Raw genomic sequence first — 26,166 nt, 5'->3', positions numbered from 1 at the left:
AGTGCATCCCCAGCATTGGCTCTCACTGGCTGTTTGAATATTTATTTTTACTTGAAAAACCTGTTAATTCTTAATTTTGTTGTTTTATGATCTCATTTGTCACATCACAAGCTCAATGAATTTTTATAGAAAGATTTAGTGTACATGTACATCTAGAGATGGATGTAAAGTTACTTTCTTAGAAACTATTGTGTCCACATGGCCTATATTTTACTGACAAGGTCTCTATAATATATATCATTTTTTATATACTGTAAATTGGCAGTATTTGGTGGAATCACTGCACTTCCAAAATGACAACTTTTCAGGAGGAAAAAAACCAACTAAACTGACAAAACTGAGAAACCGCTCGCTGATGATAGCGTGAGGGAGGGAATACAAAGAATGATCATAAGAAATGTGCAGCAAATTGGCCAACAGAGCAAATAATATTTTAAATTACAATGTGATGTCCTACTTTCTGATGGTTTTTATTAACAGAAAAAGAAAAGTTTCTCTAGATCTGTTTATTGTGCCAAAATCAACCAATGAATTAGAACAGAAACGGACAAAAGAAAAAAACGTCTGAATCAGAATTTCCCTATTATGATGGAAGAAGGCTCTTTTTCAATGAGGAACTGTAGTCCTCCTCACCTTTGAGCAAGTTTGAGCAATAAACATATCATATTCCTTTAGTGTTTTATTTATTTAAACAAAGTGTGTTTTCACTTATTTCTGTATTGCTCTACATTTCATTTTAACCACACACTGATTAAAAAAGGTAAGTGATTAAATTTTGGGGCTGGAATGGGTTAATTGCTTTCTATTCATTTCAATAGGAAACATTACCTCGGGGTAAGAACGTTTTGGGCAACAAACGCAGTCACTGAACCAATACGTTTGTAACCCAAGGTTCAACGTTATTTTAATTACTTTTTCAAAAGTAATACAACTAATTACATTTCACATTTTGATTACTTTTCTTAATTTTTAAATGAATACATCAACAGGACCCTTGGATGTTTCCTCTAAAATGTGGATTAAAACCATACAGCCTTATTTTGGAATTACCACGTTTGTTCTTAATGTAAATGATGAACTGATAACAAAACATGATGAAATGTTAGTACATAGTAAAATGTGTTTGTTGCAATATATGTATGTGTACAGCATGTAGAAAATCACCATACCATGTTGACCTAATGACAATGCATAATTTAGACAAATTGTGTTAGTCATAGTAATATTAACACAATTGCATCCAAGGGCTATAGAAGAAACTTGGGTAAACTTTGATGCCATCATGAAAAAGCACAATTTCTTCAAATGTAAGAAGTACATAATTGTCATACTACGATGATATTGTTGTGATTGTAAAAGCTGTGTCGCATGTCGTATTGAATGCGTTTCTACCCTTATGTGACACAGTTTTGTTCTTTGTGCTGTAAAACTCCCACTGAGGACTGATTCTCTTGCTCTCCTCTGACTCGTCCTTGTGGCTACTTTCTTTGGTGCAATTGTTTTGCTGTGGGCCACTGTCAAGGACAAATGCTTCCATTGATACTCAAAATGAATTGGATTAGGCTCTGTCACTGTTTTATCACACAAATCAAATCACACATCAATAACAAAGGGATCACTCACGCTCCCTCTGTAATGTGGTTTCACAGACTTGAATTGGTCATTGTCCTCAGAGCCAAAGACAGACCAAACATGAGATAAATGTCATTTTCTTGTTGAGCTTGACATACTTAAACATGTTCAGTGTGTTTACAAGAGAAGTGCACCTCTTTATCGGTGCAATGGTTCCCATATTAACATGCTGCTGATCTACTCTCATTTTGTGGCTTGGCTGTTCATTGTGTGCATGCCCGAATTCATGTCCATATGTATGTACTTGCCATTCGTAATACCGGACATATCATATTACATTTTCGAATGGTATAAAAGGAGAAAAAAAAAAACCTCAGGTCATAATGGGTCGATATGGTGTTCGCTATTGTGTAATTTTCTGTAATATTGATAATCACCCAGCTGACCTTGTAGAGTTCCACAGCGTCCATCTGTGTAAAACGTGGGTAGGTGTGTTTGCATTTTCGCACAGTGTTACCACCATACTGGTTGACCACAGGGCGGGGGAGGGAGAACATAGGTTGAAACAAGGATGGCAAATGCAGTAGTGGTTGGATGTGTGCCAACACCAACACGTGAAACGCACAGAGGCCAAAACTCTGTTTGACAATTCAAATGAAGCTGAATCAGCGGAGTACTTTGCCAAGCCACAACAGCATTTTATCATAGCTTGACCTCTGCTGTGTGCATGCGTATGCACTGCCCATGTTCCAGTGTTATCTGGAATAGCAATATATAAAAATCAAGAGTATGTGGCATTCAGTTGGACGTTTAAACTTGTTCTCTCAATGTCAAGATTCTAGTATGCAATGGAGATCTGCAGTGCTTCTATGGTATATTTTGTGTACAGCCGGCTTTGTACAGTAGGTGTGTGGTGTACGTCCAGCTCAGACCATTAGGCTTGCTACGAAAGGCATAATAATTAATGTCCAATACTGCTTCTTTAAATGGCTAAAGCCATTTATATCACTTCTAAGAAACTCCCTACCACAAGAATGCTAGTGGTGGGACGTGTATATTTGTAGCACTGCAGCACAAGAGGCTGTTCTCCTCTGTGCTCTTAACAAGAGTTAACTTATTTTAATAAAATTATTATTTTTTTAAAACAGTGTGACAACAAATGGTCAGAGGAGTATGAGGATATACCTGATATGTCATCTTGGGACATGAATGGTTTGGGTTTCTTTCACAAATGTAATACATGAAGTTGACAGCAGCTGCAGTCAAGTTTTATAATGATACTTTATTGCTTTCTGTCATAAAATTGCACTGGCGCTTTCCCTCAAATTCCTCCTTCATTTTGTAAGCCTTATCCACTGGGCTTTTTTTCTCCATCATACTTTGATCAGAGGAAATGAAGGATCCTTAAAATAAAATAGGTGTTAGGGTGGTCATAGGGGAAAAAGGGAACGACACCGTTATCAGGTCAGATTCCAACAGCTGAGACAGGATATGACATGTTAAATCTTACTGTGGAATGTATAACAATAGGGGGTGTGTGTATCTGTTTTTGTGTGGTTTGGTCCTATCCCTCAAATGTGTGGCAGTGGAAAAGGACCCAAATGGAAATAAGCAGAAGTTGAAAGGATCCTGTACTAATTTCATGGTACATAAATGTTTTTGCAGTGAATTTGGTGACTTTTCATGCACATTTAGTAACTTTAAAAACGATTTAAAAAAATAAATAAATAAAGTACCGTCCGCTGCCATATTTATCGAACACGTGACCATAGATAACCTGGATAGTGACATCACATATGGACGACACAAGAACGTTTTGGGTTACAAACACAGTCACTGAAGAACCAATTAGGTTTGTAACCCAAGGTTCAATGTTATTTTAATTACTTTCTCAAAAGTAATACAACTAATTACATTTAACATTTTGATTACTTTTCTTAATTTTTAAATGAATACATCAACAGGACCCTTGGATGTTTCTTCTAAAATGTGGATTAAAACCATACATCCTTATTTTGGAATTACCACGTGTTTGTTCTTAATGCAAATGATGAACTGATAACAAAACATGATGAAATGTTAATACATAATTAGACTTTACACCGATTTTTATCGGCTGATACCGATCAATCAGTCAAAAATGACTGCAATTTTTTTTTAAACCTGCAATATATATTGTGACGTGAAATAATACAGGATCAGTGTTGGGTAAGTGCAGTTCATCATTCCACAAATGAACTAGTTGAGTTCATAATAAAAAATTTTTTAAACTAAATTCACCGGTCCATAAACAAACTAGTTCATAGTTTGCAGATGGCCTATTCCCCTAAAAATACTGGCATTTAATTTCCCCTACGTTGCCACCCATTCAGTCCTCAAAAGTAGCCAGTTGCTGCTTTCACCTTACAATCTCAAAGACATGAGGAAAAACTTGATTGAATGGTGTTTTTAAATGTTTTTTTTTTAAATGAGGTATTAAAACAAAAACAGGACTTTTCCCCTTAATGTGCAAACAAAAACACGCAACACAGTATGGCAGGAATGATGGTGAAAGGACTTTGATAACTTGGCATTCCTCGCAGCTCTAGCTGACTATATTAACAAAATTATCTATTCTTAGCTTGCAAAACAAAATACATTCCATATCACAGTGTGATCGTACAGCGTTTTAAATAAAGCATTCTGATACAAATGATAATTTTCCTTATCCATTTTTACAATTATGTACTGTATTACATAAAAACACATTCACGCCCATTTACGCAGTGACGCTGAGCGCATCTTGTGCACTCGCGCAGCTGCCACTAGTTTCATTCTGAAGAGCGAAATAGAAACTGCAGCAGGTGTGCAATCTTTTGAGCATGTCCAAACAGGTCTCTCTGCTGGTCACTTTTAATATTCGGCGCCCTTTGCACAATGGTCATTGCGCCTGACTATTGCTCTATTAGTCATTGAAATTGCTCTCATTGCGAGAGAACTCTGCATCGTTTTGCACAATTGTCAAAAAAAACAAAAAACAATTGTACCGGCATTACCAGATAACTAGCAACCTTTTATTGCTCAGTGGCTGTTTTTCTCAATGTCTTTATGTCTCAAAAGTATTCTCTGTGAATTGAGTGTCTGTTGTCGTACTAGAGCGGCTCAAACTACCGGAGAAAAAATCCTTTTGTGTTTTTGACATACTTGCGAAATAAAGATGATTCTGATTATGTTCACATTTTTGAGTACCGGTACATGATCTGATCTTTTTTTTCTTTTGGTAGTACACCACATAGTGGCTGAATGGCTGATGTTATTTCTGTGCTTAAAAACATTAAGGTATTTTGAGTACTCAACTGATTTAAGGTGTAGTGGGTTTTTATTAAAGAAAATATTAGGATGTGGAGCTTCCCCAAAAGAAAGAGGAAAGGATGTTTTGAACTTCTGGGCTGTATTATCCAATATAACCATTAGCACCACTCTATAGTTTTCTTAAACTCTTAAATTGCAGAGAGACCTTATATAAAATCAAATGCACAAAGGCAATAAGTAAAACTGTGTTAATAACATTTAAACCAGGACAGAAAAGTAGCATAATTATATAGGCCAACAGTGTACAAAATCCAGCACAAAAAATAAAACATTTGAGAGCAGCAGGTATATACGACATTTATACCATACACTTGATGCCGAGTATATGGTATAAATGTGGTTGGTTGTTTTTTATTTCTGTATTTCTTTTTGTCCTACTGTATGCAATGCTTCTTTTAAAAACTGTGTTTGTAATTACCCACAGTTTTACAATAAAAAAAGATCACAGATTGAGATTCACTTTTTATTTTTTTAAACTTATGTCTTGTATGTGCATGCAATGCAAACAAGTCTTTGTTGTCAGACCAGAGAGATTTAATATGGTATGAGTCAGTGAATTAAAATGGAGAAAATGGTTTTTGCAAAGCTGGTTTGCAGCCACGCTCACGTCATCCCATATTAGACATATGGTTGGAGAGTGAACTTCTCCAGATTCCCTTTCCTCTCTTACCAGTGAGTGGAAGCTGTTTCATCTATTAAAACTTGTTTATGCCCAAGTAATTCTAAACCAGTAATAAGTGAACATGAATGCACTCATTAACATCCAATCTTATTCAGAGGTGGAATTTGGCCAGTTTTCTTTCTCAAATACTCTTCTTATTTCAAGGTACAGAAAGTTCATTGTTGCCTCCTGTGGTATTTATTTGCACAGTGAGAGCTAATCACAATGGTTGAGCAGCAGTTCAAATAAGGTGTCCACTGCTTGTGATCAACTCATTCATGTCACAAATGAATATCAGGGCTAGAACACCTCAATAGATTTCTATAAGACAATCCACAAGCTAAATGTTGTGTGGAATATGAAACCAACAGCAATAAGGAGTAGTCATCAGTCCCATTCTCAATTGATACAATAGTCACTAAGTTTAAGTTAAGTTTAACTTGGAACCACTTACATTAGGCCTTCAATAAATCCACAAAGTAGGGCTGCAACTAACGATTATTTGAATAATCGATTAATCGATTGATTTTCTTTCTTTTTAAAATTGAATCTGATTTATAAAAAAAAAAAAAAAAAACATTTTTTTTCTTTGTTAAAAGACAGGACATTATTTCAAATTGACTGTGCAGAAAAGTGCGTAAACAACTGGTTGGTGCATGAACATCCCAGAGCTCTCAAAGGAATAAATTGCTGGTATGAATAAAAACAAAACAAAACAAAAAAACTAAATGTTTATGTCAAATAGCTTTACAGTAGACCATGGACCAATACAAAAACCACAAATGTATGCTATACATCATCCATACAATTTCTGTACTGCTTTAGCGCTTATCCTCATTGGGGTTGCGTGTGTGCTGGAGCCTGGCCCAACTGACTTCGGGTGAGAGGCGGGGTACACCCCGGGGAACATGTAGACAAACATAGACAAAAAAGCAGCAGCACTTGCATTCACACCTAAGGCCAATTTAGTCTTCCTTTAACCTAACATGCATGTTTTTGGAATGCGGGAGGAGACCCTTGCAAGCTTCATGCGACCCAGTCAGCCATCTTGTGTGATATATATGCAGTAATATCTGCCAAATATAGCCTTTTTAAAGAAGTGCAGAAAATAGGTTTTCTTTGTACTGTTGAAAGGGAACCAGAGCTGGCAGAACAATAAATAGGTTTTCTTTGTATTGTTTAAAAGGGACCAGAACTGTCAGAACAATAAATAATAAAGAAAAACAAAAACTGTTGCTTGGATGCCGATATACTAAAAATGTATAATCATAAAAATGACTCAATTACACACATTTGAGTAGATGTAATAAGTTATTCGTCCAAGTCCAAACTCGTACAGCAGTTCAGTGTCTTCACTCTGGCCTTATTTCAGAAGAGTCACACTTAAAGCCTATAAATCAAATTATTACCATCATTGTCTTATACATACCACATTTAAGCACCGCTTTATACACCACATTTAAACACAGCTTCAGGTGTGTTCAAGTGCTATACAAAAAGCGCATTACCAGTAAACTGTGGCACTGATTCAAGTAGTCGATGGAATAATTGATAGGATCTAAAAAAAAAAAAAAAATCTAAAACTATTCAATAGGGAGGGACAGCTCTAGTTATAGCGGCCAGGGCAATCAGCTTCTTCCATGACAATTGCGCCATATCGTTTGTGGTTCATCCATCCATCCATTTTGTGAGCCGCTTATTCTCACTAGGGTCGCGGGAGTGCTGGAGCCTATCCCAGCTATCTTCAGGCAGGAGGCGAGGTACAAACTGAAGTGGTTGCCAGCCAATCGCAGGGCACATACAAACAAACAACCAGCCGCACTCACATTCACACCTACGGGCAATTTAGAGTCTTCAATTAACCTCGCATGCATGTTTTTGGGATGTGGGAGGAAACTGGAGTGCCCGGAGAAAACCCACGCAGGCACGGGGAGAATATGCAAAATCCGCACAGGCGGGGCCGGGGATTGAACCCCGGTCCTCAGAACTGTGAGGCAGACGCTCTAACCAGTCGACCACAGTGGCGCCTGTTTGTGGTTCAATAAAAAAAAAAAAAAAAAAAAATCCCGGGTGTACCCCACGTCTCTCCTTAAAAGTCAGCTGGGCATCGAGAACCGATTGGAACCAGGACAAAAGTTCCGGTTCTCCCAGAATCGTTCCAATTTAAAAGTTTTGGTCCCCAGTTTCGATGCCTAGTCCGCCGACTCCGAAGCAGAGTGTGGCGAAAATCAACAAAGAAGAACGTGCACGAAGACGTACTTGTGCCCAATGGCGATGGCGGCGAGCAAAAGTGTGTCTTATCTTTGTTAAAATAAATGACCAGTCACCTCAGTGCAACACTTGGAATAGGATTATATTTTGCAAAGAAGGCTTTCACGATGTGTAGCGTCTGACGTGCTCCCTCCCGCTCCGAGGCTCAGCCTAGACTGTGCGGAGCTTCAGTGAAGTCAACTCTGTCAATTGGGTGAGTGAAACAATAAAATACTTCTATAACAATGTTGAAATATCTAACGAGGTAAACGCCTGGTTGCACGTTTGCACTGATGATTTTTAGCGTTTATTTTAGTCTTCAACCCAACGAAAGAGCTGATGACGGAAAACAAAGCTTAACATTGAGCCAAAACTTCACCGTGGCAACTTTACATCACAATGAATTGGGACAAAATTAAATTATTCAGTATCACAAATGCTAACCTTGTGCCTCATCGGTGGGTAGGGAAAGGAATCAACATTTTATAGCATTTGGTTCCATTCATTAAAAATAAATAAATAAATCACTGGTCCCGTGTGAAGTTACTTTCGGTGCGTACCCTTCAAAATAAAAGGTTACAAGCTTAAAATACTAAGTCAAGTTAAAACCTGCACATATAAACCATTTGACATGATAAAGCAGTCCCAAATAACTATTTTAACAATACTATATGTAACCTTTAGCTGAAAGATTAATTAATGAATATTAAGTCAATTGGGTTAGTTCCACACACATTGCCTTTTAGTTCATAGGGTTGATATTCTTACTGGTTATAAAGAACCCAGAGTCAAATGTTCATTTTAGTCTATACTGCGGGCTGCTAAGAAAATGGATGTTCATAATTTGGACACCCTTTATTTAAACCATGCAAACCTTTTTGACCCAGCCCTCTAAAAGAATCGGAATCAGGAACCGGAATCGGGACCGGAATCGCTCGAATTCAAATGATGCCCAACTCTAAGTCTGTGGAATATTTGTTGACTATATTGAAAGTTCTGATGTTTTTTTTTTTATTTTTTTAAGACAATTATGAGTGAAAACAGTAAGGTTAGATGCATTTGGGTAGGCTTGTTAAAATCAATCACTGTATGCTTTGTTGCAGAAGGAAGTAAATGAACCATGGAGGTAAGTCTCCATGCAGATTAATATCTGATATTTAATACACAGGGCTAGTAAGCTCAGTTCTTTTTTTTTTATTGCATCACTCATGGCTCTAAGACCTTTGAAAATGAGTTTGGGAAGAGTGTAAGACAGGCGTTCACTTTTGTATTAGAGGCCTTTTCTTTTTACAGTTGGGGGCTTGCTTGGCGTGAGCGCACACTTTGATGTGCACGACTGGTGCTGGCAACATGTCCTGCCATTTTAATCAATGACAGCATTTTATATATATTTAGCATATTTAAGTAGTGATTGAACATGATTTTGTGGCGGTGGTGTTGTTGATGTTAGAGTATAACGGTAGCAATACATGGTAGGTACATTACCAACTTGAATGAATGAGTGTTTGGGAACTCATGCAAGATGTTTTTTTTTTTTATTTCCCGAAAAGTAGTCATTTGGAGGAACGAGGGTTCCACCTGACAGCAATGATATATACTGTATATTTAGCACAGGTGTCGTGTACCTTGTGCTGAAATCATGAATTCACTCTAAGTAAATCTGTTTTTTTATATTTGACATTAGGATGGTACAATGCTATCCCACGACTGAGGATGTGTTGCTCACAGATTTCGCTCCTTCACACTTTTACTGCATCCTTGGAATGCAGAAGTGCTAACAAGTTGCACATGGCAGCATCTTAAAAAAATCTCTATCTCTCTTCACATAACACTTTTTTGAATGTTTTTAACGTGCTGAGCAGAAGAGCACACCATCAAAAGTTGCTCCAGTTGTCCTGGTTGATGCTAGGCCCTCAAATTGGTCTTAATCATTGTGATTGACTGAACCTCTGGTTGGTTGCAAGGTCCTTTTTTAATGCTCCTTTTATTTTTCATGCAATTAACTATTTTAATTCCTTCCTTACTTCTTGACTGTGTTAACTCCTACTGTTTAATTGCTTTTAAAGATGAATTGTATCAGCACTCCTGTAGGCACACTTTCATTTGTGCCCACCTGCCCTCATAACTGTATTCCTGGGTGATTTGGTTCTACTCTGTTGGTTCTTTGATTTCCGGTGATGGTTAAATCCCTCTTGCTCTTTGGTGTTGACCCTGTCCTTTCCTTTCCTCTGCTTTGCTCTTAGTGTGTGAATGGAGCAGTGTGCGAGTACGGCCTCCCTGCTGGCCTCCGTGCGGGAGCAGGAGAGGCAGTTTGAGATGCTGAGCCGAGCTCTGGAGGAGGAGCGGAGGTCGTGTGCCGGCACTTTGCCCCGCCCCCTCCCCAACATGCAGGTAACATTGTATACTCCTTGCCTCTTTCCCATCCACCCTCAAGCACCTTGCCATCACCCTTGAAATGAGCAAAGTGCCTCCATTGTCATGCTTATGGTCAGTTTCATTAAGTCTGTGTGAACAGGATGGCAGCAGAAGCTGTGGACAAAAAAAAAAATAAAGCATTCAGATTTATTTGGCTCAATTCTCGTTGGAGCTTTAATTTGGATATGTAAGGAAAGGTGAGGTAAATGTGTACATCAGTTAGATGTGCCCCTTTCTAAGCATTGACATTTTGGATTGCAAAATAAACACAGGTGGGCTCATGACTAAAGGGCCTGTTAGAGTATGTGAACTAATACCAGGACTTTTTTACGTTTGAGCAGTAAGCCTGTCTCTACCATTGAGTAGTCACAGTGAATATTTATAGAGAAGCACTTTGCAGTGCAGTGTTCCTAAGTAGACAATTTCGACACTCTGATACAGTTTACAGCTTCTGATCACACATCCTTTCCATCCTCTCTCTTCGTTCCCCAGTAACCATCCATGTTTCATGTCTTCCCCATCCTCATACCAACTATTCAGCCTAACAGACCCCAGTGCAATACATGTTGAATATGTTTGTTTCCTGTAAGATTCCTGTTCTTTGTCTTTAACGAGGTCATCAATGTGTGTATGTGCTTTGCTATATTCATTTTATTGGATTTGTTTCTGGGATAAGGAAGTAAACTGCCATTAACTTTCCTCGTATGACAAAGGACTGAACAAATATTCTTGGTTAAATATTCTTCGGCGTTGGAGTAATCACATCAACTTGACACTTTTACCTGCCTTTAAAACTGAGAAGTGACCCCGTGCTCAAGGTTTATTTCACACATGCACGTCTTCATTCGTCTTTCTTTTCTGATAGACGCTGCCATTAATATGAATAAATACAAATATACTTGAACAAGCACAAACCTTGCGACCATTTGTTTTTCTTTCTGATGTAGGAAAACGAAAAACGGGAAATGACTCTATTCCCCCCCTTTTTTTGTTTTGATCTATATAAACAAAAAACGAGAAATGAGTCGTCTTCCGTTTCTTGTTTGAAAATTGGAAATCGCAAAATGGAAAACGAGCTCTTACCTGATGTTCCTGGTTTGAAAAATGTAAAACAAGCCTTTATCTGATGTTCTATTTTGTGTTTATGTAACACAAGTCGGGAAATAAAATACGACGACAATTCGTTTCCTTAAACTTGCTTTATGCGGCTTTGCCTTGACCGGGACGACGAGCTCAGTGCCGACGGCGACGCTAAGCTTGGGAGGTCAAAGTTGTCAGCGTATTCCATGTGCCTTCTATAGGAACGACAACCTCCCCAACATGGCTGCCACGTAGGCACGTCGGCTAGCCGGGCTCTGGCATATCTAGTGTTCATCTCTATGGCTGGCCCCTGTTGATATCATTGGCTTGTGCGTCTATTTCAAAGCCAACAAACAAAAATGTCACAAAAAGTGGATACATTAATTACTGTATGTACTACTTGCCATCTAATAGAAGAGCATTTATTTTTTCTGTCTGTCACTATGCCTCACAGGCATAAATAGATGAACAAAGATACATTATTTCTTGCAAATAAATACTTTTTTGAATAATTAAGTAACATTTTATAATTTCCCACGGCACACCTGAAGAACACTCACGGCACACTAATGTGCCCGAGCACACTGGTTGAGAGTCACTGGTGTCGATAAAAACCAACAGCATAACTTTTGGTGAAATCGCTAGAGAGAAATGTCCAAAGGTGGATCTTAAAGCAAGATGCAGTAGGAGAAGAATGCCTTCTGGGTCAAGGCAAATCCACATAAAGAGAGCTTGAGAAAAAGAATTATGGTCTTATTTTATTTCCCCTACTCCTTTTAAAAAAACAAAAAAAAAACAAACACATAATAGAACATCAGATAAAGGCTCATTTTACGTTTTTCACCTTCCAATTTTCAAACAAGAAATGGGAGACGACTCATTTACCGTTTTTGGTTTACATGCATCAAAACAAAAAAGACGAGAATAGTCGTTTCCCTCATTTATTTATTTATTTATTTATTTTGTTTTACATTTTTTTTCATACATCCAAAGGAAAAATGAATGCCCACAAAGTACACAGACCCCCGAGTCATTATTTTGTTTTGATTGGTTGACTACCAACAACAACTGGGACCTCCCCATTTCTGTGTCATTAGTCTCGCTGCAATATAAGTATCCTTTCAAACTGTTCCGTGTAAATCCAGTGGTTTAGGAATTGGATTACAAGTACAATTGGTGTGTTGTGAGGGCAAGACAAATGTAACCTGTTGCTGGTCCTTATCTCTGCTCTGTTTACATACCCTAAAGTCTTTGGCATTTATCTGTCGCCCTCATTACTGACGTGTTCCCACATGCTCATTTGCCCAACACTTTCTTCTTTTGTACAAATGTTGTTTTTGTTTTTTATTTAAAAAACAATTTTGTTTCTCCAGATTTCAACATGCTGACTGTATCTATGACTGCTTAAGATTCAAGATGTTTATTTGTCATATGCACTCCTGAAAACAATGTTAGCACTGGGCAATACAATTCTTACTTTGCTAGTCTTCCTCCACTTATACAAAGAATATAAAAGAAAAAAAAGTAATGAAAGATAAATACTGAAGCAGGGGGTGGGGGGCAACAATGACAATTTAAAAAATGGACAGTGTATTTGAGTCCGGCAGTGGTAGACTGTTGGCTTAAATGCAACGGCTCAGTTTTTAAAAATTTTTTTTATTTTTATATATATAATTTTTAAATCAGAGAGCAATGTCTCTTCTGTGAATCATTGCTTCACAAGTCTGGCTCTTTCTGTGGTTTTTCTTACCCCCATAAGTTATAGCTCTGGAGCACCATTTGGGGCTGGAACTGGCTGTGCATCGCATTGCTGAATCCAAATTGACAGTCCAAGGCTCAAATTTGTTTTCCTTTGAGGAGCAGTTATGCTAATCATTTCTGCATTTGAGGAGCAACTTTATAATTTTGAGCATTTTTTTTTTTTGCAGGTCTATCGCACAGAAGCAGAGGTTTTATTAAACAAAAATACGACAATATAATGGGGGAAGTGAATGTAGGGCTGGAGCTATCGCATATTTTAGTACTCGAGTATCCTCTGAAACCCTCTTCTGTTTGGGTACATAACCCAATTTACCTTTTATTCCTCTCTGACTACATTTGCCACCTTTTTCACCTACATGACTCAAGGTGTACCTGCTTACAGATCAGATGGTAGTATACTGGCCATATGTCACACAGTGACTACACTGAGCAAAACTTATAAGCACCCTGTATGCAAGCAATGTCAGTGTTGGAAAAGTTCCTTTTCCACGCAAACTAGTGAAAAAATAAATTTCAGTTCACCATTCCAAAAATGAACTACTTCAGTTCATAATTAAAAATGTGGAACCAAGTTCACCGTTCAGAAAGTTAACTAGTTCGTCGTTCTTTTTTTCACTCTCAATATGTTGCTGATGGGTTATTACCCTCAAAATACTGGAATTTCATTTCCCCCATGTTGCCACCTATTCTGTCCACACTAGTAGCCAGTTGCAGCTTTCACCCTACAATCTCAAAAACATTTTAAAAATGAGGTATTGAAACAAAAACAGGACTTTTGTCCTTAATGTGCAAACAAAAACACACAATACACTGACAGGAATGATGGTGAAAGGACATTTGATAACTTTGAATTTCTCGCAGCTCTGACTGACTACATTAACAAAATAATTTATCTGGTCTATTCTTATACTACAAAATAAAATAAATAGCATTTTATGACAGTGTGATCATAGTGTTTTAACTAAAGCATTCTGATACAAATAATTTTCCTAGTAATCCATTTTTACAATTCTGTACTGTATTACAAAAGAACACATCCCTGAATGCACCTCGCACACTCACGAGCTGCGAGGTAAACCTGAATGGCGGCAGCAGCAGCACTGAATAGGATGCCAAGTACAGCCTCTATGATAAATGAAGACACAAGAGTATGACGGATGAAGACATATGAAAGCTCGTACATTGTGTGTTCAGCCGGCGTTCAACCGTCATAATACTCGTCGTCTTCGACTGGGAGAAAGGTCCGTGCTACAACCATACACGTCACGGGTGCTCGCCTTGCATTTCACTATGAAATGCTACCACACTTTCGCCATCCTCAGTCTTTTGCCCTTGCATTTTTCGTATCAATTCAGCTTTGCCCTTCCCGCACAGGCAGCCAAGATTCGTTTTACTTCCGCCTTTTCGATGACGACATAATCGCGTTTTTACGTCAGTGCGTCCATTGAGCGTAGCGAACAATCTATCATTTGCAGTTTTGCTTTTCAATGTGTTTTATGAGGTGCAAAATGCAAATTTTGACTCTCAAATAGCGATGCGAGACCGCTTCATTCAAGCCCTGCAGTCAATGCTGTTAGTGTCAACGCATATTTCATCTCCCTTTTTAGTATCATATTATTTCAGTCATTGCACACAGTCGGTCTCATGTTTCCACTCTACCATCAAAACTCATTTATTGATGTGATGTCATGCTTATTTACATATCTTTTTTTTTTCTATGTGGTTCTTTCGCATGGGTATGGTTTCAAGCGTTTTGGTAATAAGATTTTAAGGGTGTGGTTATTAACATAATGCACTTGTTAGCTATAATTGTTAGTCAGTTGACACAAATCATTTCTAGAAAGCATTTCTTGAATTGTCAATAAAATCATAATTAACTTTTGAGTCCAATGAAGGACATCCCTAAAGATCACAAACCGTACACTTGTTTATCTTTACTATTGGAATATTTGTGCGTCATGCATTAAAAAATGCTTTGAACAACATCTTTTTAACAGAACGGCCGCCTTCCTTGTGATGCAGAGATAGAGAGGCTAACACTTAACGAGGGTTACGTCAACGGAACACATCATGTAAGAAACATTTAAAACTCTCTCTAATTCAACTGTTATGAACAAAAGTAACTGTGAAGACCCTGTCAGAGGCTGTTTTTTTTAATACCCTGGGCCTGGAATGTGTTTATGCAGTTCAGGATGGAGCCTGGTCAGATGGTACAGGAGACATACACAGTGGAGGAAGAGCCCCAGGAGTCCAACCCTGTGGTATCTGTGGAGACCAATGAGGATGGCACCACAAGACGCACAGAAACCACGGTAAAATGTGGACGGATGTTTGTGCCATGTAGTATGATGCTTACAGAAGTAGTATTCGGGTGCTTTCACACTTTTAGTTCACTTTCTGTGGTCCTAATCAGTAGATGTAATTGTATAAAAAATCCGTTATTCTTCATAACAAATCACGTGACTTAATGTTCTTCTTTTACCGGTTGCTCGAAGGTACAAAAGAAGAATGTCTCGTGTATGGACTAAGTGAATAAAGCAGCGCTGGTAAACACAAAATGGACCGAAACTGTGTTTGTTAATAAATTTAATAATTATCTCGACAATCTGGTAGGCTGCAACACAGGCGTGAAAGTAGTCGAGGGCACCTTAGAAATATGACTCACGCAAATCATTTTCATTTGCAATATGTCAAGGCAGCAAATATTGAGCATGTTTGATACTGCTAACTGAAAAAATGATAAACCTACGTTCACACCAGACACAAAGTGAACTTTTGCCTCACGTCCCTTGCACAAGTTTGATCGCAGACGTTATTTAACCACACTGAACTCGCATTTGCTTTGGTCAACGGTCTTGGGATGAAAAGGTTTACCAATAAACCAAGCTAAAAGGCCACTTATCGCTGTTACAGCAAACAAATGGAGGAAGACGATGTGTATTCCAATAACGAAGCATGTGACATCACTCAGAACATAAAGAAAAAAGGCAGTGAAGTACAATCTTTTGAGTCATCTCCGTGAACACTATCACTGTCGTCTTGGTAATTATAACTATGTTTTACAACAGATACAAAAAGACTAAAGTGAATAAGGCATAATATTTGCTTGCAAATCCTTTGCTTGCAATAACTGCACCAAGCCTGTGACCCATTGTTGTCTGTACCAGCGTTCATTTGCCTCTTTCACCAAGGGGGAGAAAGTGGAATTAGATTAAACGTATGAAAGGGTTCTACTGTGAAAGCACCCTTACTGTCATATAGGTAGTTGTTGGTTTATGATGTTCCTAACATACACTATATTGCTAAAAGTATTCGCTCACCTGCCTTGACTCACATACGAACTTAAGTGACATCCCATTCCTAATCCGCCGGTCCACCCTTTGCAGCTATAACAGCTTCAACTCTTCTGGGAAGGCTGTCCACAAGATTTAGTAGTGTGTATATGGGAATGTTTGACCATTCTTCCAGAAGCACATTTGTGAGGTCACACGCTGATGTTGGACGAGAAGGTCTGGCTCTGTCGCCACTGTAGTTCATCCCAAACGTGTTTTATCAGGTTGAGGTCAGGACTCTGTGCAGGCCAGTCAAGTTCATCCACACCAGACTCTGTCATTCATGTCTTTAAGGACCTTTCTTTGTGCACTGGTGCACAGTCATGTTGGAAGAGGAAGGGGCCAGCTCCAAACTGTTCCCACAAAGTTGGGAGCATGGAGTTGTCCAAAATCTCTTGGTATGCTGAATCCTTTCCCTGGAAAAAGAAACCCACACCATAATCCCCCCTCCACCAAACTTGACACTTGACACAATACAGTCAGACATGTACCGTTCTCCTGGCAAGTGCCAAACCCAGACTCGCCCATCAGTTTGCCAGATGGAGAGGCGTGATTCATCACTCCAGAGAACACGTCTCCACTGCTCTAGAGTATTGCAGGAAGGTTCACGCTATAGGTGGGCCAAAGAGGCGAAAGCAGGAGAAACGAAAAAAAAACTATTTTTCTTGCCGGTCGAGTCCTTCTCAATAGGCTTTGGTAGTTTCTATGCATTTTCCTACAGGGTTTTGTGAAAAAGACTGGTCCAAATCATATATTACCGTGCACTTCTATCCCCGTCCATCCAATGTTTACATTATTGTACTGCCAAAACGCTATTATGGCTGCATCAATAATCATGCTCTGCTCACAATAATAAAACTGTCCATTGAGAAATTCTGTCCACTAATTTAACAGTATTCACTGTCAAATTTTTAAGTACAGTCCCCTCCAAAGGTATTGGAACAGCAAGGTCAATTCCTTTGTTTTTGTTGTATACTGAAGACATTTGGGTTTCAGATCAAAAGATGAATATGAGACAAAAGTTGAGAATTCCCACTTTCATTTCATGGTATTTACATCTAGATGTGTTAAACAACTCAGGACAGAGCACCTTTTGTTTGAAGCCACCCACTTTTTGAGTGAGCAAAAGTATTGGAACAGAGACTATTAAATTAACTTGAAGTGAATAACACTTCCACTTTTTCCCCCAGATGAAGTCCTTTGTTGTGTTGGCATTGTGTTTTGGGTCATTGTCTTGTTGCATGGTCAAGCTTCTCCCGATTAGTTTGGATGCATTTTTCTATAAATTGCCAGACGAAATAGTGGGGACTGTATAACATTAGAAAATGGAGAGTGCCTACGAATAGTAATTTCTTTGCTTGGATACGAAAATTCAAGTCAAATCCTAAATGCAGGAACACTCTTAAAGGCATCGGAATCCTTTTCCTCCGCTTGGTGATATTGTAGGACATTTATTTTTCTAAACAGCCTGTGTAATACAGTTTAATTCAAAATGTGGACATTTCATTTGAAGAGAGGGAAGTATGTTGTATGATTTACTTTTGCATTTATACTCAGTATTTATATGGAGTGGCTCTATTATTTCATTTTTGGCACTAATGGAATGTGTTCGGAGGGATATCTTGTAACCGGGAGTCGAAAGCGTTCTCTCTTCGTGTGGTGTTCTTTCATCCATGACTTTCAATTTGAGATTAACACTGACTAGTACACCACTAAAGAGTGCTACTGTTACAAAATGCTTAAATAATTTACGGACCATCTCTTCGACGGGGAGCGGTGGGGGGAGCCCATGAAGGGGCGGCTCGTGGGGCTTTCCTGGTGGTGGCCGTTGCCCGGTGGAATGCGGCTTCGCATAGCGGCAGTCCACTAGCAGCCAATCCCTGCCTGTGGGTCTGTATTTGCTGGGACGGAAGCCGGCGCGAACGACAAGGTGCCTCTCGGCCAATCGATTGGGACGCGACGCTCTGACTGGCGTAGCGGCTACTCCGTAGCCTTGGGAGGGCCATTAGGCATCAAGTTGTAATTCTTCTGCATCTCTCTCAACGCAGCCTTTCGGTCACACGGGCCAGTTGGCCAATTAGTGTATTTTCTGTGACATACCCAAATGGTCACGTGTTACCCGTCCAATTGGGTGCGTTTATACTCTTAATGAGAAAGTGTAGCGCTGTAGCCTGGGGGTCGCAGCCTGGTTAATCGGCATGGCTGTATATACCCAGCCCAAAACAAGCACAACGGCTCATTATTTTATACCGAGACAGTATCGAGGCACTTTTAATTTCGTGATATCGTGAATATTGTTATATTCCTAATAGCGACTGATATCTTGTATCCCACCCTGCCTCTTTTACTCTAGGTAAAAAAAGTAGTAAAGACCACTACCACACGCACAGTCATCCCCTCAGTATCCGACACACTTTCCTTGGATGGCGGGGGTTCTGTGACGGGTATTGGAGGCTACATCACACCCATGGACCGTGGCTACAGGCAGGCACCTGGAGTAGGTGTACCCATGGAATACCCCATCCACACTGTGCCCCGCAACTACCAATATGGACCTCCGGGTGGCTATGAGGACTATCGTGCTGGACCCCCATCTGAATCATACGCAAGCCTCAACAGGGGTGCTCGCATGGAGGATCGCTATAGGTAGCATACAAACTGTCTGTAATTTACTTTTGCTTTTTAACTTGATTCTGTAAAATTCTAATTTTATTTTCCATCTGTCGATTGTATGTCTAGACCAGTCCATCCGGATGGTTATCGAACTCTTGATCCAAGCTACAGAGCACCCAGCAGGAACCAGCTAGACCCTTATGCTGCTCAGCCACAGGTAGGATTAGCAGTTCTATTTCATCCCTCCTGACTGCCAGAGGTGGCGCTTTAAGCACTCATTTTTCACCTTACTTTCTTTTTAAATTGAATAAGAATTTCAACTCAACCAACAAGTTAATTTAGAGCAGAGTGGTGACGTGTGCGCGAGGCAACTGGCAAGCAGCGAGAGAGAATTTTTCAGGCTAAATGGATAACATTGGGCTTAAAAACAAGGAAATAGGCAGACAAAAAAAAGCAAAAGGGGGGTTTAAACTTGTAAATAGTAGTTCACATTGTTTTCGCAGGTTGTTGCTGTGGGATGAAAATCTCAGTTTTTACTGACCAACACAAATGTTTTAAAGCAGTGTACCCCAACCCATTTTGCACTGTGGACCTGTTTAGAGTAGGCATTTTTTCCCTCACTGGCCTGTGTGTGTGTGTGTGTGTGTGTGTGTGTGTGCGTGCGTGCACGCGCGCACTTCAGAGCCATAAACTCCAGTAGTGATGAGCAGTGTTGTTTAACCAAGTCAGCATCCTGGCACCAAGCAAACTAAACACAGAAACTAGTTACTAGTTACCTTTTGCGATAAACTCGTATTTTAAGCCTCCTGACATAGTGTTATTACGTTCACGAACGTTTCGTTCAAAAGAACAAATCTTTTCAGTAAACATAACAAACTGAATCAGTTTATGAAATGATTTCATTCTTTGAACTTTGCCGCCATTAGCAAGCCCGCTCGGACCGGAAAAAATAGCGTTCCAGCCGGCTGTAGACTGGAAACTGAAGCTTTCTTGACGTGTCAATTGAGACGCGCAGCTGCTGCGGCAGAGAAGATCCGGTCAATTTTCAAAACAAAACACATTGACATGCGAATCGCAATACAACGGAAATTATATAAATTGGTCATTCTTTCTCTGCGGCCCGGTAACAAATGCCTCACGGCCCGGTACCGGTCCGCGGACCGGGGGTAGGGGACCACTGTATTAAAGTGCTGTATTTCATCTATACACATATATTGCTTTATGCTCTACATGGCTCTCTACGAAGGACATATTTTTATGATTCATTTGTTCCCCTTAGCTTGTGTGGAGAAAGGTAAACTGCTTCCACAAAGCTCAAAAATTAGAGGTACAAGATGGTGCAAAAAATTGCTGTCTTTTTTCCCCATGGATCATTTTCTTCATGTACTACTGTCAGGTGGTACTGACAGTTTTATTGGAAACTCCCTCTTTAAGACCTTTTTATTTGTTACTTTAACATTTGCTTCATTGTATTTCACTTACAAGGACTTTAGGATACCTTGTTGGAAGCAATTTCTTTATCACCAACATTTATTTGGGACTGAACTATAATGCAGCTCTAAATTATGATTGCTTTTTTTTTTTTTTTACTTTTAATTGACTGTCCCTGTAAATAACAAAATACCTTATTGTTTGTAAGAGCCATAGATTGACAGAGTTAACCAAGGTCAAAAGTCAAATGCAGCTCTAAGTTTCTGTCATTTTTGACATTCTTGTGCATTTAGGTCGGCCGAATGGGAAGTGCAATGGAGCTCTCCTCAATCCCGCGGTTTGTTCCAGAGCCATATGGACTGGAAGATGATCGGCGAAGCATGGGCTATGATGAACCTGACTATGGCATGGGACATCCAGTGCACTACAGCACTGTGCCCCGTAACCACCATGGCTTTCCCCAAGGGCCACCACGTAGGACTGGGTGAGTTGTCATACATGCAAATCAGTCGCCTTTCGGCGAAATTCGCCATTTTGAACTCAAAATAGACCATTTACGTGCACCGTACAGATAGGATGACCTTTTTCCTTGGGGGACTGTTTCCTTCTGCTGCTAAGAAGTAACGGTGCTTTTACTCCGTTACAATGATCTAAATACCGCTAGCTACTTTTATTTATCAATTGTTGCTTATTTATCAACTATTTCTTGCGTGAGACTATGACTTCGACTTCCGCATTGGGCGCTGTTTCTAATTTAAGCGCTAGTGATGTTTAAGTCGAGTTCACCAATCAAATGACGCAAGAAAGTCACATGACCTCACACGACGTCTTCTATTGGGTTCCCCGGGCATAGGTATTAACACTAGATAGCCAGCCCGGCTGATTGTCGTGCCTACCTTGCGGCCATTTTGGGAAGGTCGTCGTTCCCTCTTCAGGGTCTTTCAGATTTGTTTAATTTATTAACATCAATATTAAAATCAAAATAATTCTCTCCGGGGGCCTAGGGGATCCCCCACACCCTCCCTACAATGTTTTTTTTGTCACCTTTTTCATGCCTTTGGTGTTTGCAAGTCTGGTTGTACATTTCATGCGGCTCTTTAATTTATAGAATAATTTAGTGTTGCTGATGTGTTGTCTGTCTAATTCCCAAGAGTGGGAGCAGCATTGTGATCCTTTCTTTTGTGTGTTTGTTGTTCACCTCTCTGCTCTTGTTCTTTATTCTCAGGAGTTACGAGGGCACTCTGGATGGTGATATGAGTGGTCCAGGGGACTTGTACTATTGGGGAGGAGGTGCCCCTATGGCACAGGGTGAAAGAGGAAGCATGGCTTCATTGGACAGCACTCTGAGGAAAGGCCCAGGTCCAGGTGGCTGGCGTCAGCCAGAGCTGCCAGAGGTTGTTGCCATGCTCAACTACAGGCTGGATCCAGTCAGGAGCAATGCTGCTGCATACTTGCAGCATCTCACTTACAAGAATGATAAAGTAAGATAAGCATGTACAATCACCCATACATTTATATAGGCTGTCTATATGTGATTTGAGTAGAACAGACTATAATTTAAGTCAAGTAGTTAAATGTTTTTTTCAAGGAAAAGTACCATCTCTTCAGCCAAGACTTGTTGCTGGATTTGTGCGTATTACTAGTCACTTTTTTCCCCGTTTTCACATTTAATTATTTAAAATGTGAGGGCACTTTATCTAAAATTATATACCTCTGCGCACGAGACATACATTTCCGATGTACATCACTTAGATAAAGCCTTTTGCGTTTAGGTGAAGTCAGAGGTTCGACGATTGAAAGGCATCCCAGCGCTAGTTTCTATGCTTGACAACCCAAATAAAGAGGTAAGTTTAGTTTCTCTGTCGTCTAATGTCTTGGGAACAGTGATTGTGATTTGTGGTAGTCGGGGTAAAGTGTCAGGCTTGTGGGATTATTTTAGTTATGTAACACTGAAACAGTTTATTGATAGGCATTATGCTCCTAAATTCTAAGACAAATTCAGAATGAAAGAGGGCCAGGAATAGATGTCTGCTTCAGCATACAGCGTTTGGATGTTCCTGGTAAATTCTGGTAGGTCAGCATTGGCTCAAAATATAGTTTGTCTGAACATTCTTTGGTATTTTGAATTGAGTACAAGCTGTGGCAGAGTATCACTGACGAGAGTTTTAGTAATGGCAGTCACAACACTGCTTGAATGAGGCAAGGAACTCTCCTAATTTGAATGTACAGTACATAATGAAAATGCTGTTCATTCATATTTAGCTGGCTTGATGTTATGCTGGTGTGTGTCCAAAGATTGCGGGAGAACTGGGTCAGGCCAACTGTCTCCTCCTTAACCTTTTGTGTAATGCAGTAAAGTCAAAGTTGCAATTGTAAGGGTACTTGGATGTGGCAATATTAAAATTTTATAATCATTTCTGTCTGATGAAAACTGTCTGTCACAGGTTCACTACGCAGCCTGTGGAGCGTTAAAGAACATTTCGTATGGTAAAGATCCGGACAACAAAATTGCCATCAAGAACTGTGACGGAGTGCCTGCCTTAATTAGGCTTCTGAGGAAGACCCATGACCAGGACCTTACTGACTTAATCACAGGTTAGTTGCACACGGTCAACACATCTAAATGTGCATCATGTGGCTGTGACTTTTTATTCCTGTATCCCTAAAGAGTTTTGAATTTCATGAAAAATCTTTATTAAAATGCAAAATGTCTCAGGGACACTTTGGAACCTGTCATCCCATGACTCGGTAAAAATGGAGATTGTGGACCACGCATTACACGCCCTCTCCGATGAAGTGATGGTGCCTCATTCAGGCTGGGAACGTGGGAGCAATGGTGGAGGAGGAGAGGAAAACTGTAAGCCCAGACACCTGGAGTGGGAGACAGCTCTCACCAACACAGCGGGCTGCCTGAGGTATGAGGGCAAATAAAGAACGTCAAGATGGTATGTATACACTATATTGCCAAAGGTATTCGGTCACCAGTGTTGACTCAGATATGAATTGAGGTGACATCCTATTCTTAATCTATTGGGTTTAATATGACATCGGTCAACCCATCTGCAGTTAAACATCTTAAAACTCTTATGGGACAGTTTTCCACAAGGTTTAGGAGTCTGTTTATGTCAAACACGACCGGATACACTCTTTACCATGGCGGCGACAACAACAATGGATCGCGGCGTGTGTATTATAAGAACAAAATGGGGAAAACCGTGTGCTGGTGGTCACCGGTGCTCGGGAGAGGACTTTAATTCAAGGATTGCTTGAGGTATGTTCACGTACTTTAAATACGATACGGCTCGCAAGCAGGCAACAAAACGTTATGTAGCCTAGCAAGCTAGCGCCAGCACTAACGGTTGTACGTAAACATGCCAGCGGTCTGTCGAAACATGCTCTAAAGTTTTGCTGTGTGTGTGTGTGTGTGAGAGAAGTAATTTAATTACAATGAAGTAATTTAATTGCAGTAAGGTAGCACCCATTCTTTCTGTCATGTTGTAATGTTGGTTAGACCTGACTGACAAGTCATTTAAATAGCATTGCTCCATCTTGTGATTGGATCGGTTATCGTTTTTTTATACTCGATCGGCCTCAAAAATCCTGATCGTGTAAAGCCTAGCAAAAATTATCATAAATGCACTACTTAACCTTGTTGAAAGCCTTCCCACAAGCGTTGACCTACATCATGTTAAACCATTTGGATTTAGAATAGGATATCACTTAAAATCATATGTGAGTCAAGCCAGGTAAGCGAATACTTTGGTAATATAGTGTATCAGACAAGCTGTTTTCATGCAACTGATTTAAAGTAGATGAAAGGGGAATGACTCGATTTAGAAAAGTTGAATACGCAAACATAAATTCTTCAAACTTTAATACAAACAAATAGAAATATAGGGCCTTTATTGAGATCAGGGATGGAGAATTTCAAGAAGGTACAGCAGGACATTGAATACAATGTAAACGTGTTTTAGTCTCTGACACTCACCCATTAATTCTGCGCTCGGCTGCATGATATGCATGGTATGGTGGTGTTCATCTGTAAATTAATGTAATGCAGAAGAATAACTCAGATTTTATTTAATTTTTTCCTTTGAAGAAAAACTCTTAAGTACTGACTGAGGTGAGTGATTGAAAAGCCCACAGTGGTCACTGAAATAACTTGAAACTGACCAAAGTAAAATAAATAATAATCAATATAAATATATACAAAATATAAATAAATAATTTTACTTAAAATTAACCCAAAAAAATCTGATCAAATAATGTTGCACATTTAAAATGACAAGCCAATAAGCCAATTTTCACACAATTTCTGAAGACATATTTTTGGAAGGACTTTTTAAAGTTTTTGTCTTCACGTTGGCTGCAGTTTTCCCAAAACCTAATTATTTTAGGGGAAAACCCAATGTTTGTGTGTGTGTGTGTGTGTGTGTACGAAAAGCCGATATGCATTGAAAAATGTCCGCGTACGTGTGGACATGGCCTGGAAGGATATGCCTCTCCTCTTTAGAAGCACTATTTTTTTCCTTTTCGTGTTTCTTTCCTTACAAGGCTTGAAGAATTTAACCCACGCTTGAAACGTGAGCTGCATTTCGCAGGGGTAGTTTTGCTGGTGTGCTAGCATTCTGTGCCACAATCTTTTTTGTTTTTTGTCAGTTACCTCTTTAGTTTCTCAGTTCCCTGTTTCGTCTAGCCTTTTCAATCGGCTCATCCGTTAAGTTTCACATTTTTATTTCTGCTCTTGTCAACTTTCTTCCCATGACAGAAATGTGAGTTCGGAGCGAAGTGAAGCAAGGCGGAAGCTGAGGGAGTGCACAGGATTGGTGGATTCTCTCATGTACATCGTCCAGTCCCAGATTGACTGTAAAGATGTTGACAATAAGGTACAGTATGTTCAGGATACCTCTATTATGGCATCATTAACATTCACATGGGAATGTCTAGTTTATTTACTTTTCTTTTTTTCTTTTTATTTTTTTACCTATTTGCAATACCATGTTCATCTACCTGCTATTTCTATACAGCTCATAGAGAACAGTGTGTGTCTGTTGAGAAACCTATCCTATCACGTGCATCGTGAAATCCCAGGGTGTGAGCGGTACCAAGAAGCTGCACCTGTTAACCAGGGCCCGGCCCCGTCCAGCCAGAAGGGCGGCTGTTTTAGCTCACGCAAGAGTAAAGGTATGTTTTACGGAGAGATTCAATCCATCAGTTTAGGTTTATGACCAAATTTAATATTGTCACGCTTGACTATTGAGTGTCAGCCTATAGGCAATCACTCCCACCCGAACAAGTTTGTACAGGAATGTTGAGAATGTGAGAGCTGCTGCTCAGCTGCTCTGTTTGTGTTTCATTGAGAATAGAGATTTATTTTTTTGGGCTTCCATTTCTGGTACTTTGCATAAGCAATGTAGTTACTGCAAGGTGATCGGACGACAGGGGATTTTCAGAGCTGTGCGCCTTTTATGACTTGGGCCTGGTACACACGCAAGGATTTTTCAAATCTTAAATTATTTTTTTATCTGTGACAGATGCCACACATAAAATATAAGGCGATATCAGTTTTGGTCGTGTGTGGTGTGCTCCGATAAACTCGACAATGGCCGCCACACACACAGATTGTTCCGCTGCTCATCTTGAAATGTCATGTGATCTCACAAGAACGAAGGCGGGCACACACTTCTGTGCCAATGTTTG

General features: G+C 39.6%; 1 protein-coding gene across 10 annotated transcripts in view; it reads left to right on the top strand.

Annotated features, from left to right (window-relative positions):
• Positions 1-26,166, top strand: part of ctnnd1 (catenin (cadherin-associated protein), delta 1) — a 40,245-nt gene that overhangs the window by 1,839 nt on the left and 12,240 nt on the right. For 6 of the 10 annotated variants that reach the window (XM_061769981.1, XM_061769983.1, XM_061769978.1 and 3 more), the window contains exons 2-13: positions 10,078-10,225; positions 15,088-15,162; positions 15,277-15,402; positions 18,776-19,068; positions 19,162-19,252; positions 20,760-20,950; positions 21,692-21,947; positions 22,239-22,310; positions 22,911-23,061; positions 23,183-23,381; positions 25,235-25,352; positions 25,494-25,650. In XM_061769981.1, coding sequence (XP_061625965.1) covers positions 10,085-10,225; positions 15,088-15,162; positions 15,277-15,402; positions 18,776-19,068; positions 19,162-19,252; positions 20,760-20,950; positions 21,692-21,947; positions 22,239-22,310; positions 22,911-23,061; positions 23,183-23,381; positions 25,235-25,352; positions 25,494-25,650 — 1,870 coding nt within the window. In that variant the 5' untranslated portion in view covers positions 10,078-10,084. The remainder of the gene's footprint in view (positions 1-10,077; positions 10,226-15,087; positions 15,163-15,276; positions 15,403-18,775; positions 19,069-19,161; positions 19,253-20,759; positions 20,951-21,691; positions 21,948-22,238; positions 22,311-22,910; positions 23,062-23,182; positions 23,382-25,234; positions 25,353-25,493; positions 25,651-26,166) is intronic. The other 4 variants (XM_061769984.1, XM_061769985.1, XM_061769986.1 and 1 more) reach the window with 1 other exon arrangement.

Source organism: Phyllopteryx taeniolatus, chromosome 4 (genome assembly GCF_024500385.1).
Source record: "Phyllopteryx taeniolatus isolate TA_2022b chromosome 4, UOR_Ptae_1.2, whole genome shotgun sequence".
Classification (NCBI taxonomy): domain Eukaryota; kingdom Metazoa; phylum Chordata; class Actinopteri; order Syngnathiformes; family Syngnathidae; genus Phyllopteryx; species Phyllopteryx taeniolatus.
This window is presented reverse-complemented; position numbering and strand designations above follow the sequence as displayed.